The sequence below is a fragment of the Nyctereutes procyonoides genome, unplaced genomic scaffold (assembly GCF_905146905.1).
Source record: "Nyctereutes procyonoides isolate TBG_1078 unplaced genomic scaffold, NYPRO_anot_genome, whole genome shotgun sequence".
Classification (NCBI taxonomy): domain Eukaryota; kingdom Metazoa; phylum Chordata; class Mammalia; order Carnivora; family Canidae; genus Nyctereutes; species Nyctereutes procyonoides.
The window spans coordinates 55,856,449-55,873,530 of NW_026575052.1; the positions used below are offsets into that span (position 1 = coordinate 55,856,449).

Here is a 17,082-nt window from a genome sequence, read left to right on the forward strand (position 1 = left end):
ATCAATAGGGAAATGTTTGGGAGTCCCAAATGCCTCTGCAGGTGAAATGGGCAGGGAGCAGTTATCGTCTGCCCCAGGAGCCTTCTGGGTTGGCAACGAGCTCCTGCACATGAAAGAGTTAACCACAGGTTCACCACAGAATGTCAGCCTGATGAAAATTAAAGCCTTATCAGATAAGAAAAACAAAAAGGGGGTAGAAAATAGACTCTTGTTCTTTGAAATCTAAAAACAGTTTTTCTTCAAATCTTTGAAACCTATTTCTTGGGACCGGATAATATTTTTAGTAGAAACATGGTACGTTGGTGAATCCCACCCAGAGTCCGCTGCCGAGACTCTTCCACGAAATAGAATTGAGATTCTCAACTACAGAGCAGCAGAGTTTCCACTGAGATTTCAAAGAGTACCAGACAGGTAAGGACGATGCTGGCGGAAACTGAAGATCAGAAAGGAAACCTAGAAAAGGAAGGAATAAGGACTAAGGAAAAGGTCTCGGGACACGAGGGAGCCTTCAGAAGTGAGGTGCTTCTCTGTGGGACCACAGCCCAGCCCGGGTGTCAGGTGAGGGCCAGCTGTGTTGACACAGGCCCTAATTGTGTCAGGCACACTGAATCCATATGCTCAGAAGCCCGTGTGGCTCTGGATCCAAGGTTGCCAGCAGCCACCCTGTGTCCCAGCTGTCCCTCTTGTCCTCACTCGGAGGGCACTCTGCCTTCCGGCTCTCAAGAATCACTCCAATTTGAAACAAGACATAGTGTATACTGTTTGGACTAGATGTTTGCACCCCACCCCAAATTCACATGATGAAACCCTACTGCCCAGGGTGATGGTGTCAGGAGCTGGGGCCTTTAGGAGGTGAGGGGTCATGAGGGTGGGGCCACGGGAGAGCTGGCTTCTTCTCTCTGCTCTCCACCACCAAGGACACGATGAGGAGATCATTATCTGCAGCCCTGGGGCGGGTGCTCACCCGAATCCCACCACACTGGCCCCTGATCTCAGACTTCCAGCCTCCAGAACTGTAAGAAGCAAAGCTCTGTTGTTAATAAGCCCCCCAGTCTATGGTATTTGTTACAGCGGCTGGAATGGACTAAGACATATGCACTATGTGTTGGTGACAGGACCCAAAGCCCTTCCCAGAGAGTGACAATCCATTCATGGAAATGTGGGTCACCTGTCACCAAGTGACTGAAGGGGAAGCGCTGCGTTAGGTCCTGGGGTTCTAGGTGCTTTGGCAGCGGCCCACCTGCTTGTTCACCATGACTTGCTTACATCTGGCTTAGTATCCACAAACAGCGGCATGAAAGCATTCCCCAAATCCACATGTTGACGGGTGCTACCCCACAGACAGAAGAAGGAGAGGACGTTTCAGTGTGGGTGGGATGATGGGATGGACCACACAGTGTAGGCTGGGGGTAAAGACTGTTCACTTAATTATACCAAAAGCCCTCGCCTGTACTGCAGGAACTGGCCTCAGAATAGCAAACTCCCCCAAAAGGCTTTTGGGGGCCCCATCTGTGGACTCAGAGTGGGCTGCTCTCCCTTGGCGAGCGCTGAGGGACACACAATCTTCCCCGTTCCCCGGGGCCCCCTGACAAGTGTCGCCTCTGCACCACCTGTGCCCTACCTAAATTCTCAGTTCACACACAAAACCACAATCTCTGATCGTTTGGGTGAGCAGATGCTATTCTTTTCAGCAGATACCCCAAAGTTCCCAGGTGTGACCACAGGTGATGCTCCCGCAGCGGGCTTTAATATTGGGCTTCTTACGGAATTTAAACCCGAGGCGGCTGCATTTTTCAGGGACACGGGAACTTGACGTCTGTCTCCATGATTCACTGGGAATGCCTCATGCTAAAGAGTAACAAATGGGACTCATTAAAGATGCGGTAATTAAAGCATGAACTCCATAGACTCTCTTCCTTGGCTTGAGCCAATGCTTGGGCCCTACTCAGGGACGCACTGGATGCAGGTCGGGAGCTTGCTGTCCCCTGGGGTTAAATGGCTTAGTCAGCACAGTGTCGAAGAGCTGTTACTCGTCACTCTGCTACAGGGCAGCTGTTTGGTAAGCTGTAGAATGTCGGGACGCAAAGGGGGCTCTCTGTCGACCTGCTTGTGTGCGTAGACGGTGCATACCTGGTCTCAGAGTTATTGCACGCCCGGCACTGTTCTAGGCGCTCTATCCATGTGGACTTCCCTCATCTCCACAGCCACCTATGACGTCGGCTATTACGAATACTAGTGATAATTAACGCAACTATTCTTTTCTATTACTAGAATTAAAATAGAATCAAATGTAAGTATATAACGAAGAATCAAGGTATATAAAATACTATAGTATAATTAACATGATTACAAAGCCACGTAGTCATTAATTAATTATTAGATAAGCAGTTACTGTCTCAGTTTTATAGACGATGGTAGTGAGACACCAGACCCCGTGACCTTCCCGAACTTGCGGGGCCCGCTGATGGCAAAGGCAGCTTTTGGGCCTGGCAGCCTGACCTCCCTTCGTGTGTTGGCTGCACCCTGCTCCTGCGGCCACTGGAGCCCCCGGCCCCCCAGTGCCCTCGTCCCACATCTGATCTGAGTCTGGGGAAGGCTGTAGCAGGCATCCCAGCGGGGGTGATGAGAGCGAGCCCGGAGAGGCTGCTCACGTTCAGAGGCGGTGAGGGCTGGAGTCAAGCGGGGGTGCATTGGGGGTGCTTTTCATTGAAACGGGAAATAGAGGAGAGACAGCAGGGTGTGTGTGTGGGGAAGTTGTGTATGTGTTGAGTTTGAGAAGCCTGTGAGATATCCAGACATAGCTGCTGGGCCTTGGACTCTGCAGGTGAGAAGTCCAGCAAGTCATGTCTGTTGAGCACCTGCTATGTCCCGGTTACCTTAGGCAGGTTCTCTTGCAAGCCTTTTGGGCACCTGGTATGGGGGTGTGATATTCCCATGCCATTTTATTTCATTTTTTAATTTTTATTTATTTATGATAGTCATCGCAGAGAGAGAGAGAGAGACAGACAGACAGACAGACAGAGACACAGGCAGAGGGAGAAGCAGGCTCAATGCCCCGGGAGCCCGACGTGGGATTCAATCCCGGGTCTCCAGGATCACGCCCTGGGCCAAAGGCAGGCGCTAAACCGCTGCGCCACCCAGGGATCCCAAGATTTTATTTTTAAAAAGACTTTATTTTTTTATTTGAGAGAGAGGGGGAGAAAGTGAGCATGCATGTGTGCAAGAGAGAGAGCGCGAATGGGAGGAGGGGCAGAGGGAGAAGCAGACTCCCTGTTGAGCAGGGAGCCTGATGTGGGACTTTTTTCCTAGGACCCCAGGATCATGACTTGAGCCAAAGGCAGACACGTCACCAACTGAGCCACACAGGCGCCCCAAGATTTTATTTTTTAAAGTATTCTCTTGGGATCCCTGGGTGGCTCAGCAGTTTAGCACCTGCCTTCGGCCCAGGGCGCGATCCTGGAGTCCTGGGATTGAGTCCCACGTTGGGCTCCCGGCATGGAGCCTGCTTCTCCCTCCTCCTGTGTCTCTGCCTCTCTCTCTCTCTCTCTCTCTCTCTCTCTCTATGTCTATCATAAATAAATAAATAAATAAATAAATAAATAAATAAATAAATAAATATTAAAAAAAATAAAGTATTCTCTTTACCCAACGTGAGGCTTGAACTTACAACCCTGAGATTAAGAGGCGAACCCTGAGGGGTACACTTGACGGGATGAGCACTGGGTGTTATTCTGTATGTTGGTAAATTGAACACCAATAAAAATTAATTTATAAAAAAAAAAAGAACAAACAAAAAAAAGAAAAAAAAAAAAGAGGCGAACCCTCCACTGGTTGAGCGGGGCAGGTGCCCCAGTTATTCCCATTTTACACCCACAGCAGCTGAGGCCCACGGAGGTTTAAAGGACCCACCTGCCAGCGAGTCTTACCTAGACTGTGGAACGCACAGATCGTGTCTTTCCCTGGCCTGCGACGACCACCCTGTCGTAGCCTGCTCCTTGCAGGATGCGTCCAACAGCCTGAGCTCGGCAGGGCTCTGTGTCCGAGCTCACGCCCGCCCGAAGGCTCCCCATCCACCATCCGCCTCAACTCCCTGAGTCTGGTGCAACTACGAGCCGCTCTCAGAACCCGCTTGTCTGGGCCTCGCTCATGCTGCTGCGCTTCCAACTCGGTTCCCGTCTTCTCGACTCGTGCTAGTCACGCGGGCCTCCCTAGCCTTTCCCTCGAGGACGCCCCCTGGCCCCCGCCACCTACTCGGCGAGCCTCTGCCCTCCCAGACCACCCGCGGGTTCCTCACCCATGCCTACTGCCCTGTGTCAGCGGGTGCACACCCGGGGCTAGGCCTGCAGACCGTGGCACTCACCAACGGTTCTGAAGACCAGTGGGGTCACCCAAGTCCGAGCTAGGCTTTGCATTCAAGACCCCCTAAGTCATGACCCTCTCCCCTCCCAAGATGCTTTCCAGTTGGGAAGAAGGCCAAGCCGGCAGATGAGACGGGGAAGATTGTTCCAGTGAGAGGGAAGGTGCCCCAGGAGCGGAGCTCTGAAACCCCAGTGGGGAAGTTGTGTTTGCAGAACAGGACTGCTGGCTGGGGTGCATGCAGCGGGGTGTCCTGTGAGCAGAGGGCCTGCAGCTGCTCCTGGGCAGAGAGGATCCTAATGGACCGTGTCCCAGAGGCAGCAGGGAAGGATTGGAACTCTTTGGCTAGGGAAGAGGTGCCCCCGAAAGTCACATTCAGGGGACTCTATCTTGGGATGCACGAAAGGAGGCTACCTAAAGTGAGGGCCCTAGAGGCTTGGCCAGGAAGCCCGGGACCTGGTGCCGGTGCTCCTCTGCTGCACACAGCCCGCCCCGCCCCTGGCCTCAACACCTCAGACCCCCAGCCTGGGAAATGGGAACGATCGTGCCCCCCACCTGCGCACAGGGCCGGCCTGGGGTGCCTGGGGTGCCGGGTGCGGGATGTGCAGCCCAGCGCGGCTCATTGCACGCACCTGCTGTGAGCCAGGCCGAGACCCTGGGAGTCGGAAAGTGAAACTGCAGGGCCGCTGGGTGAAAGGCCGTGACAGCCAGTGAAAGCCCTAGCGGGAACGACAGGAGCTGCTCGCTTCGGGCTGACGCTTACCCTTTGCGGTCTCTGCTCCCCCGGGGGCCAGCAGGGTGTCAGAGGAAACTGCCTTTCATTATACAAAGGCTTTTTTTTTTTTTGGTAGTTGTTTGTTTTGCTTTCCACTTAAAATAAGGAGTTTTCTCTTTACAAAGGTCCTTTTATTCTAAATCAGGCTCTGAACAGAGGTGTCACTACCACAGGGGCCGGAAGCAGACACCACAGGGCTGCTCAGCTGGGTTCAAGGCGGGGAAGCCACCGCAGCCAGGACAGCTGTCAGCTGCGGCGCCTCCTGCAAAGTCAGCGCCCCCAAAACTCCCGGGAAACTCACACGCTCCCAGACAGGAAGAAGCTGACGTCAAGCTAAGTTTCAGGGCGTCAAGCAAAACTCTCAGAAATGATCCCCGCGCCCTCTACTTGGCATCGTAAGAAACCCGTCTTTCCCCGAGGGGATGGGCCTGTCTGCTCCCGGGGGCTCGTTTCATTTTGCAATGGAGAAACCCCTCGGCTTTGCTTCTAAGCAGGGATTCGGTTCCCTTCATCTCTTTCTCGGAGAGGACCGTGCTTGCTGCATGTCCAGGGTTCGGGGCCTGTTCACACACAGCTGGGGATGCGGTGGTTGGCCAGCGCTGTCTACACGGTGCTTCTCAAATCCCTGGGGGCCCTGGGGGCAATCGGTTTGTTCTTCTTCTTCTTTTTTTAAATATTTATTTATTACGAGAGACACACAGAGAGAGGCAGAGACACAGGCAGAGGGAGAAGCAGGCTCCATGCAGGGAGCCCGATGTGGGACTTGACCATGGGACCCTGGGGTCATGCCCTGGGCCGAAGGCAGACACTCAACCCCTGAGCCCCCAGGTGCCCCTGCTCTCTGCACTGCCTCTCTCTCCCGGAGGCCACGGACTGGGCTACTACATTCATCTCTAACCCCGCATCTGACACATAGTAGTCGCTCAAGCACTACCTGCTGAATGATTAATAAGCAAAGGAATGAACAGGTCACTGAAAGTCCTGCCGCAGAGGAGACTGTCCCCCGCCACCCTCCCGCTTCCCTCCCGTGCCCGTCTATCCACTGCACCTCGGTGGCAATGTTTTCTAAGCTCTGAAACACTCCACAGCAGAGCAGACTCCCACCATCACACCTCAGGGGCATACACCTTATCCCTTCCTTTTTTTCTTTCTCTTTTTTTTCTTGCCGAGAATACCAAAAGCAGTGAGGCTTCTAAAGAAGGTATCTATTTCAGTCCCAAACAGAAAAGAGTGGGTGATTCCGTGGGCAGAGATTCCTGAACATGGTGGGGTTGACTCATGCCTGAAGGTGCTCAGAATTTCCTCTATTTTGTGGGCGGCCGGGGCAGACTTGTCTCCACTTAAGTGCTTTCTTTGAAGCATAGTCAAAAGCAAGAAAGACACTCCAAGCTGCTCAGAGGGGCGGGGTGGTGGTGGTGGAAAGAGCCCTGGAGGGGAACAGCAGGATTCAGAGAATTTAAGACTCCAAGGAAGTGATGGGACTTAAGAGGTCACTTGGGTCCCTTGGGTGGATGCCAGGGCAGTGACACGGTGGCAGGGTTTGGATTTTTTGAGCACAGATGCAGAAATCTACACAATGGCAGGAGCAGTGGGCCATACCTTAGAGATACTTAGTTCAGCTTTTAAAAATTTATTTATTTAAAGATTTTATTTATTTATTCATGATAGACACACAGAGAGGCAGAGGCAGAGGGAGCAGCAGGCTCCCTGCAGGAAGCCGGATGTAGGACTCGATTCCAGGACCCTGGGATCATGACCTGAGCCGAAGGCAGATGCTCAACCACTGAGCGCCCCCAGGTGCCCTTAGTTAAGCTTTTTACAAAGCGAGAATAAACTTCTTTATTAATACGGTGCTTGAATTTTTGACCTTGGCAGCAGTTTAGGGGAATAGTAAGGAATGCAAGCTTCCCTAGTTGTATGACTGGGCAACTTAACGTGCACGAGCTCCGGTGTCTGGCTGTAACCCGGGGACGATAATGGGGCCCACTTATTCTGAGATTAACTGAAGTGACGCTCTGCCTTCAGGGAACACCTGAAAGGGAGCATGCAGGCCGTGCGTGTTAGCTCCTGGTAATATGATCTCTGTCGAAAAAGTTTCTTGGAACAAGGCTGAAGGCAGATGAGCCTGAAAGCAGGCAGCAGGCACTGGTATGAGGTCTGCGGGCTGCATTGCTCCCCGCGGTCCGCTGTCCCCAGCCTACAGCTTTGCTCACCTGCTCCCACTTCTCTCCCGCGGTAGGTCCTGGTGACCGGGCCATTCTTCATGCTTTTCTGGGGAAAGGAACCAATTGCCTCTTTTTGTTCTTTAGAAACATGCTGCTCGGGGCACCTGGGTAGCTCAGTGGTTGAGCATCTGACTTTGGCTCATGGTGTGATTCCAGTGTCCTGGGATCGAGTCCCACATCGGGCTCCTTGCATGGACCCTGCTTCTTCCTCTGCCTGTGTCTCTGCCTCTGTGTGTGTGTCTCTCATGAATAATAGATACAATCTTAAAAAAAGAAATAAAGATGCTGCTTTTTCTTCTACTTTTGGGAAAAAGCACTCAACTGCTCCTAGCCTCCTGGCACCAGCCTACTTTCTCACCATGTATGGCAGGAGGCCCATGGGGGTTCCAGAAAGCACATCTGATTAACCTGCCACCTGCCTTCCACCATGGAGCAGGCTTGCTTAGAGGCGTTCAGATGGCATTCAGATCGGCCCCTGACTCCTTCCCTTCATCTTCCCAGTGAGGTGAACTTCTGGTCACCCCTCACCCATGCTGCCCACATTCTGGTGCCTTAGAGTTTTCTGTCTGAAATTGTCCCATATGTGGATATCCAGTTGAGCTGCTGATCAAAAGCCCCATGAATTGGGGCGTGGGGGCATAGGGATGGGTTGTCAGGATGGAAACCCCTAGAGTCTAGCTTCATGGTATGTGGTTAGCTGCAGCCAGGTCAGGGGCAAAATTAGTGGGGAAATTAGATCCCAGACTTCCTGACTATTACCAGGGCTGTCATATGGTATTGGTGATGCTGATCCAATGATTCATTGTGTGAAGGAAATCCACCAGACACCACTGACATGTGTAGACACCTAGAGGATGAAAGTGAGGGGAGGACTCAGGTGCTTTTTGTCTGAGCAAAAATATTAGTTTTCATCAGAGAACCACTAGCCATTTGAGCCTCATTTTACTCAGCACACACGCAAATGCTTCTGTTTATACATGAAATATGGGCCATTGATTTCATTGCCCTCATAAAGACCTCAGTTTTCAGTCTATTACTCACAAGGCATGACCCACGTCTACAACTTTAGCAAAATCGTTAGAAATTACTATCCTCTCCCCCAAGTCCTGATAGTCACAAGCACAAATTCAGAGTCGTTATGTCCTAGAGCCTTTCCAGACTCTCCAGAAAGCATATTACCCTCCCTATTCTGATCGCTATGGCATGCATTGACTTTGCCATGTACTACTTTGAAATATTTGATCTTGTGTCTTTCCCAAATTGGTTTTCCCATTTTAGTTGCAAGCTCTGTCTTGGTCCTTGCTACTCAAAATGAGGTCCCTGCACCAATAACATGGGCTTCACATGGGAGCCTGTTTGAACCACAATCTCAGTCCCTGCCCCAGACATCCTGAATCAGAATCTGCTACATAACAATATTCCCTGGGGTGACTGTAAATACATTAAACTTTGGGAAGTACTATGTTAAGGAACCTATTCTTAGTGAATAGAAATGAAATCATGGAATCAGACCAACCATGGAAATCGTCATTCTGTGGATTTTAATCCTGTGTCTTAAATCACTTGAGGAACTTAGAAAAAAATGTTACTGTTATGTTCAGTTCTCATCCTCAGAGAGTCTACCCTAACTGGTCTTAATTGGTCCTGGGTGAGGCTTGGATATCATTTGTTGAAGCATCCCAAATATACCCTGGGAAATGCTGCTGTAAATACAATTTTCAGTGAGATTTGTGTTCTCTTATTGATGGATGCAAATCCAAGAGTAACCATAGGATAAGTCAAATAGCCAAAAACTATCTGAGTAATCTTAGGGTGGAAGATACCAAAAATATCTAGAGACAATTACATTACTGTTTGCCCCTAAGTGGGTGACTTATTTGAAAGCCTGGCGGGGGTTCAGCGATGGGTATTGACTCATCGGCAGACACTGTTTGCTCTCCTTTGACCGTCTTCTAGAAGGAACTGCCCAACAGATGTTTCATCTCCAATGTTAAGCCATGAGCAGCTTGAGGGCAAGGACCACACCCCCTTTCATCTTGATGATCCTAACCAGTGAATGGATGGATGGATGCATATCACTGAGTGTCCCATGTAAACACATGCAGGAATAGTGGACTGGAATCTAAGAGGCCTGGATTCTAGTTCTGGCTCTTCATTCTTCTTGCTTGCCTAGTCTTTTTTGGTTTGTCCTTAGCACCCTTGTCTTGCTGTCCTCGCTAGGTACAACCATACCTCTTAAGTTGCCTTTGCCAAGCCGGCTACGGCTCTCCTACCAGGGACAGTAACTTTCTGTGTGTTATTATTTCTGTTCATGACTATGAGTGTTATGATGGTAGAGAACAATTCAGAGGTCTTACTGGGTGACCCTGGTTTACAGGAAGGTTACGACCCAGAGAACTATACTCCAAAATTTTGTGTGTATAGGTACATTTTTCTAAGGAGACAGATCTCATCAAATTTTCTCAAGGACTCACCATTCAAAAAAGATTAAGAATGGAAAAGCTAGATGGATTCTTGCTGTCACATTGTTCTCCCTGTTGAAATGTTCAGGCTCTATGTATAGAACTGACAAGTGAGTTGATCTTTATGCAGTGAGGTTCTCCAGGCCATTTATTTATTTATTTTTATTTATTTATTTATTTATTTATTATTTATTTTTTGGCCCCCGTGATGCTACCTGGGGGGCACTGGCTGACTCTACCAAAGAAGAACTTCCTGAAGAAATTAATTATTAGGAAGACAGGTGAGGAGGAAGATCTTTAAGGGTTTCTGAACTTTCCTCACCTCGCCTAGATGAAGAGCTGAACAAAAGACAAGGATCTTAGGAAGTTTAGAGACCATCTCCCAAGAAGCTTTTGAGGGCCCCCAGGTGGACCACACACTGATGCCGGGGTGGGCACTTATTGTTAGCCTGGAGAGAAGCAGTCACAGATTCTAAGTCCAAAGGGATCAGAGGCTCTCACTTCAGCTTCCTGCCTGGTTTGGGAAATCTCTGCACCATATCTGACAACTGCTCATTGAGGCTCCACTTAACCACTTCCAGAGAAAGGGAGCCCATGACTTTGTGGAGAGGAAAGAGGCAGAGGAACTTTTTACTCCAAATGTTTGGCCACTAGAAGCTCGCTGAACACAAATAAACCTATGGTTCAAGTTCTGCCTTTTCAGAGGCTTCCCCTCACCCAGTCTCAGTTGCCTCCCTGTTCCAATCCCCTTTTCTTTTCTGTTTCTCACCACTGCCCAGAGTTTGGGGCAGGGGGAAGACAGTGGACTGGATTGTGCTATTTCTCCTAAAGCCAAAAATCTGCACCCATGTGTGCTCTTGTACTTGAAAAACATGAAAATCACATATCTTTAATTTCATCTTCTAGAAGGGGAAGTAAAACATAGAGATTGGAAGGAGATAGAGGACAACCATGGGGGAAGATTGGAAAGAGGCCAGAATGCCACCCTGTCCTTCTTCCTGGCCAGCATGTGCACCTCTCAATGGCATCCTCTAGAAGTAGCCAGAAGGCCTCAGTTTGGACATTTTCAGGGATAGAGGGCTTATAACTTTTGAATCAATCAGTTGAGTGAAGACCTTTCCTTCCCTCACAGAGAATGGCCAGCAATAAAGAGAAGAGAAATAGTTTCCCACTCATGTAAGACCTCTCCTGTGAGGAACAAGGAAATTGTTTGAGGATGAAGATTCCCTGAGGAAGCAGGCAAGCAGTAGAGTGCCTCACCAGCACTTGGTGGTGTGTTTGCCTTCATGCTCACAACTGCAGCATGTACGGAAGCAGTGGGTCGTGCCTGAATGCAGTGGCGTACCTTTCAAGAGTTGGAAATAACCTGCAATGAGATGTCAGGCTTTGGTACTCTGCCACTTAAATGTCTCTTTAACCCAGACCCTGTGTGTATATCTTTAGTCTGGAAACTTTCTCATCTGAAAATACCCCAGCTTGAAAATGCCTTTTAAGCAGAGCTTATTTTATTTCCTTTTAAGAATTTTTGACAAAACAACAGGAGTCTCAAAATCATTTCTATCAACCTGCTCATTTTACAGAGAGGAACTGAGGCTCAGGGAGGTAGAGCAACTTGTCAAAAGTCGTGCTCTTCATGTCTTGTCTTCAGTCCTCCAACAATGTTTGTGAGGAGGTGCCTTCACCCACTTTCAGCTCCCTGCAAGGTTCAGTTTTCTCCTGATTCTTCTCTCCACTGACCTCAGGTGACAGACCCCACTTTCTAAGGGAATTCTTAAGTTTTGAGGTTTCTACTGACTCCTGGGCAAGGAGGGGAGCAGGGAAATTCACTTGAATGGCCACTGTGTTGAGGGATAGCCTGACTCAAGGGTGACTCTAGCTATTACAGGAATGACTTTAACAAGACATTATAAGAAGTATCCAGAATGCTCAAGACTTAGCCAAGGAAATCTCATAATAAAATAAGAAATCTAAGATGAGTGGGGTCAAGTAATCAAGTTGTAGAGATCAATAACAATTCTTTACTATGACCATGAGTGAAGTCACTTTTTTTGTGTGCCTTGGTTTTCTCAAACCTAAAATGGAGCATAGGGGCAGGTGACATACAGCACTGCCTATTTAAGACATGCTGTTTTAAAGGAAGTAGCAACTGATCTATGAAATATTCTCTAAGATTAGCAAAGCCCTGTCTCTCCAAGGCATATCTTAAAGATGAACAAGATTAACCATGATAATAATGATGCTTTGGGATCTAGAGAAGTGGAATGATTAAGTGTGGAGAGTTTAAACATTAAAACCCAAACATTTTGGGTTTTAATGACATATGAGAAGATGGGAAATTCCACTGTGGGCAGTAATCTTTACAAGAAGGGATAATTCGACAAAAATATCATCTTAATGGGTTTCCATACTTTGGGTTTTTGGTTTTTTTTTCTTTCAGTCTAGGGGGTGAAGATTTGATCACAGAATTCCTAGAATGAAAGAAAGATGATCAAAGTATAGATAAGCTTTCAGAATTTCCACAATTCTGAGAAAGGTGCCTTTGCTAACGTGCCATGTTGGTAACATCAGGAGAATTCTCTTTTTAACCACATCCCAGGACCCAGTAATATAGAGAATAAAAACACCTAAGTTGACTAATACATCCTCTGCAACCCATCACAATTTTAATTGGTGGCTTTGGAAATTTTCAGAATGAAAATCTGCCTTATGAATCAGCTAGAAATTGTATCTGTTGACAGTCTGTTTGATTTCGTTAGAGACCTCCCCTCTGAGGAATAAAAAGTCTTGTTTATTTTAAGACTGGGTTCCTCCTCTTGGAGGAAAAAGTCTGTGATGAGATTCTTTCTTACCCTGAGGTGTTTCCTAAACCATATGTTTATCCCAGAAACTCAACCACTTCACTCTCTTTCACCACCTGGGTCCTCATTTGCCTTTTGACTGGACTATTTAGGGGCCTTGCACCTGATCCTTCTTCACTCTATGCCAGAGTCACCTCCATAGAAGTGTATGCAATGAATGGAAAGAGAGTAAGTCAGGGAGCCCTGGGTTTGAATCCCAACTCTGTGCCTGTCTGTGTGACTTCTGAGTTTTGGGTTCTTCATCCAGTGAGTTTGTGATATCCACCCTGCGAAGTAGTTATGAAGATTAAAATAACACTTACATGTCTGACACATAGTAGGTACTCTATAAACAGTCATTTTTATCTTCTGGTAGTCAGTCATTGACTACCAAATGAAAGCAAAATTTATAACTTGCTATCCAAGGCCTTGGAGCATTCATTTGGCCCCATCCTATCTTTCCAGACTTGATCCTCAATGTCCCCACATGCCCATCCAGTGTTGGGGCCACAGCAGACCACTTGCTGCTCTGCTGTGTCTTTGCTCACAGAGGCCTTTCTTTCTGGAATGTCTACTTAGGGGAATTTACTAGTCTCTCAGGGCTCTTTTTGCATGCTCCTGTCATGAAGCTTCTCTGTTAGTCCTGCTTACACAGATCCGATCAAATTCTAATCTGTAGTACTGTTATGATACCCATGTCTTTCCCTCCCTTACTAGGTTATGTCTCTTAAGGGTTGAGACTGTCTTGTTCACTCTCATATTTCCTACAGTATTGAGACAGGGACTAAGAGGTATTGAATAGATTTTTGGAGACCCAAGTGAATGGAAAAGTCTTTGTAATATTCCACTTGCCACACTGCCACCAAGACCTTTCATATCTTCAGATAAGTCACCAGTGGCTAGCAATAACACAAGTTTTCTTGAAATGTGTTTCCCAGAGATAGGTTGTGATTTATTGTAAAGGCTTTTCTGTCCTAACTTGGACTATCCTCCCACTTTGCAAAGACCATGCTAAAACAGAAATCATCTCATAAGCCTTCCGTCATGCCCTCTTCAACTCCAAAGTGAAGAAATTCCTACCCCTGGGTCAATTCACAGCCCAACGTAACCTAGCTACTTCACCAAATAAGCAAAAAGACTCCTTATATGCATCAATACGTTTCACTTCTTAACACATCTTCCTATGGCCAGTTAGCATTATCATACATCTAGAAATTAAGGCTATAAAATTATAGACTTTGATATCTGTCTTCCTGGGTAAGCAAGGGAAGACGTTATTAGAAAATTCACACTCAATTAGGAAAGGTGGTTTGAGGTAGAAGTTAGTGGTTTCTTATTTGTTAAAAAAAAAACATCTTTGATAAAACCCATTTGAAAGGATGAATGAAATCCAAAATTTGCATATGTGTGTACATACATGCATATATACACATGAGAATATAAGAAAAAATAGGGTTCTGAAAGTGAGTATGCTTATGCTTTCTAAAATTTATATGACATTGTACATGAAGGAGAATCCTGGGTATTATTTCCTGAGGCAGTGAAAAAACAGCATACTGTTCCTTTGGGATCTTAAATTATCCCAGTGTTTCCTGTATTAGTTACTGACATCTCAGGACGTTATCCTGGTCTTAGAGAGATACCTAGTAGATTTTTATTGTTATCTTACAGCTGATTAGAAGCCATGAAAAACTGAATACATTGAAAAATAAGAGAAAAATTCTTGAGGAATCTGCTCATTAGTATCCTGTTAACATTCAAATATCATGGCACTCTATTCACCCCAGAGTTAATCAAAAGACTTTGAGTGGCAGGAGATCCCACCATTGCAAGCTCTGTTTTGTAGATCAGGGATGATTGAAGCATAACATGGGGCCCTGGTGGGTCACGGACAAGGGGTAGACTTCAAGATTCAACCCCTTTGTCTGCACTTTCTACTTAGGTGCCACCCCCCCCCCCGGCCCACCTGCCCGCAGACAATTCTGTGGATGGGAGAAGGTAATATCCATTAGGCTTCCAAGATTCTGAGGGCACCCGTGAGCTCTTACCTGTCGTGTAGCCAGATACTGTGATGAATGTAAGGATTCCCCACATCAGCAAACTTGGCTCCATCTTCCTGGCACGTGGGATAAGCTGCCTTCTTGAGGGCAGTGAAGAGAAAGTGTTTCTTTGCAGAAGGCTGAGTTTGCTACCAGCCTCTTGATTTCATTATGCTGGGAGGATGGGAGATGAAAGGATATCAGTCCGTTCGGGGTGTCATCTTTGCTGTGGTCCCTCCAGTCTCTATGACAGTCTGGAGTTGTTCTCTATAAGTATTAGGCTGCTTTGTTCAGCCAGGAAATTGTGCCTAACCTTACTCTCAAATATAGGAAGTGGTTTTAACCAGGTTTTTTTTCAAGTTCAATTGCTGGGAGGTGTGGGCTGGGGTTAGTGAGAAGGATGGACTTCATTTATGAATCCTTTTTCAGCTTCACCCAGAAAAGGAAAGGGAGATTCCCCTGCTGCTGAAAGAGGGTGAGCAAGCACTTCTTGGCAGTGGTCTCATTTTAGTGTTTCATAAATGACATCACTGTGAAATTGAGGTTCTCCCCAGACCTGCAGCTCCTGGAGGAGTCAGCAGGTGCCACATGATGAGATGGGGGACCATGGTGGGGTCCTCAATATTCAGGTAATTGAAAAGGAAGCAGAAGACTGACTCATACTCAGAATTCATGAATTGTCTCCCGAGATCTATATTCGGTAGTAGCCATAATTATTTCACCACGATGTCCAGGTGCCTGAATGTGATTTGTCATTTTACAAGATATTTTGCCTCTCTCTTTTTTTTTAAATTTATTTATGATAGTCACACACACACACACACACACACACAGAGAGAGAGAGAGAGAGAGAGAGAGAGAGAGAGAGAGAGGCAGAGACACAGGCAGAGGGAGAAGCAGGCTCCATGCACCAGGAACCCGACGTGGGATTCGATCCCGGGTCTCCAGGATCGCGCCCTGGGCCAAAGGCAGGCGCTAAACCGCTGCGCCACCCAGGGATCCCGATATTTTGCCTCTCTTAAAGGGTTGTGCGTTGTACTAAAAGTGGGCTTTAGTTTTAAACTTGGGCTTTTCTTTTTTTTTTTCAAAATCAAATCTTTCTTCCCTGTTTAATTATCAGAGTTATGTCTGATTTTCATGAAATGGTTGACTGTGTTTTGCTATCTGGAAATTCATGTCCATTAGCCATCATCTAGGTATAGTAAAACACAATTTTTAAAATATTCGGGAACAAGCAAAAGGAAACCATCTGGCCAAACCAAGGCGGTTCATGATTCTACTATGTATTATCCCTACCCCTGACATTCTCTCGGAAAAGCAACTGCCTCTGAAGAGAGCCTTGGAATTCTGCAAATGAACTAAGAGCAGTTTCCAAGCTGAGTACCAGAGTTTGCAGAGAAAAATAGTCAACCGATCTCTTTCTGGGAGGGAGACACTTATCAAAGTGTGACAAAATTATTTTTTTAAGATTCCAGAGCAGGCTTAATCTCACTGCTGGAAACATTTTCAACTGTATGCACGAGTGCGACAATTCCTGTTATCCCAAGAGCCTGTCCCACTGATTAAATTGGAGCTTTTTTTTTTTTAGCAGTTTTATACCTTTATTTGACAATCAGCGATTAGTTCTCATCCACATTAACAGTCTGTAGATTTTTGAAAGTGGTGACAGGTACGTAGGTAACCAGCGTGTAGAGCTTGTTTGGTGAATCTTCATCCTCGTTACGTTTTCTGGACAACTGCACACAGATACGATATGGAACATTCCTTATTCCTTTGGCCCAGACAGCTTTGTTGAGCCTGGTGTCAATGCGCACATCTGGAGTTCCCATCTCCTTCATGGCAAATTTCCGGATCTCTTTGAGTGCCCGAGGGGCACGCTTCTTGAAACCCACTCCATGGATACGTTTGTGAATGTTGATGGTGTATTCTCTGGTCACTACCTCGTTGATGGCAGAACGGCCCTTCTTCTTCTCGCCACCCTTCTTTGCGGGAGCCATTCTGCCGGGCCCTAGTTGGAAAGAAATTGGAGCTTTTTGCTAGCTGTAGTTATTATTGTATAATTTTGAAACAAACTTAGAGAAAAATTGTAAGTATCATAAAAAAATCTCCTCCCAATAAACTATGTAAGAGTAGTTGCTGGGGGATGTTCCATTGCCCGTCGATACTTTAGTGATCACTTTAGTGATCAGGTTCTGACTTCCGCCCCCGGGCTGTTCCCTGTAGGGACCCCTGTTCCACTCTGCTTAGACCCTGACTCCTCATTCCAGACAGCATCCCCTTGGAGACACCTTCCTCACTACCTTTGGGCTGTGACCCCACCACTATTCTGGGCTACTGTATCACCTTCCACCAGAAACTGCATTTGTCTCCCTTGCTTTGCTCTGCCTG

General features: G+C 47.2%; 1 protein-coding gene across 1 annotated transcript; it reads right to left on the reverse strand.

Moving 5' to 3' along the window:
• Nucleotides 1-16,274: 16,274 nt before the first annotated feature.
• On the reverse strand, nucleotides 16,275-16,712 carry LOC129513982 (60S ribosomal protein L31-like). Its single transcript, XM_055332480.1, has one exon. It carries the CDS (start codon nucleotides 16,689-16,691, stop codon nucleotides 16,314-16,316), a length of 378 nt encoding a protein of 125 aa, XP_055188455.1. The 5' UTR covers nucleotides 16,692-16,712; the 3' UTR covers nucleotides 16,275-16,313.
• Between the last annotated feature and the right edge of the window lie 370 nt (nucleotides 16,713-17,082).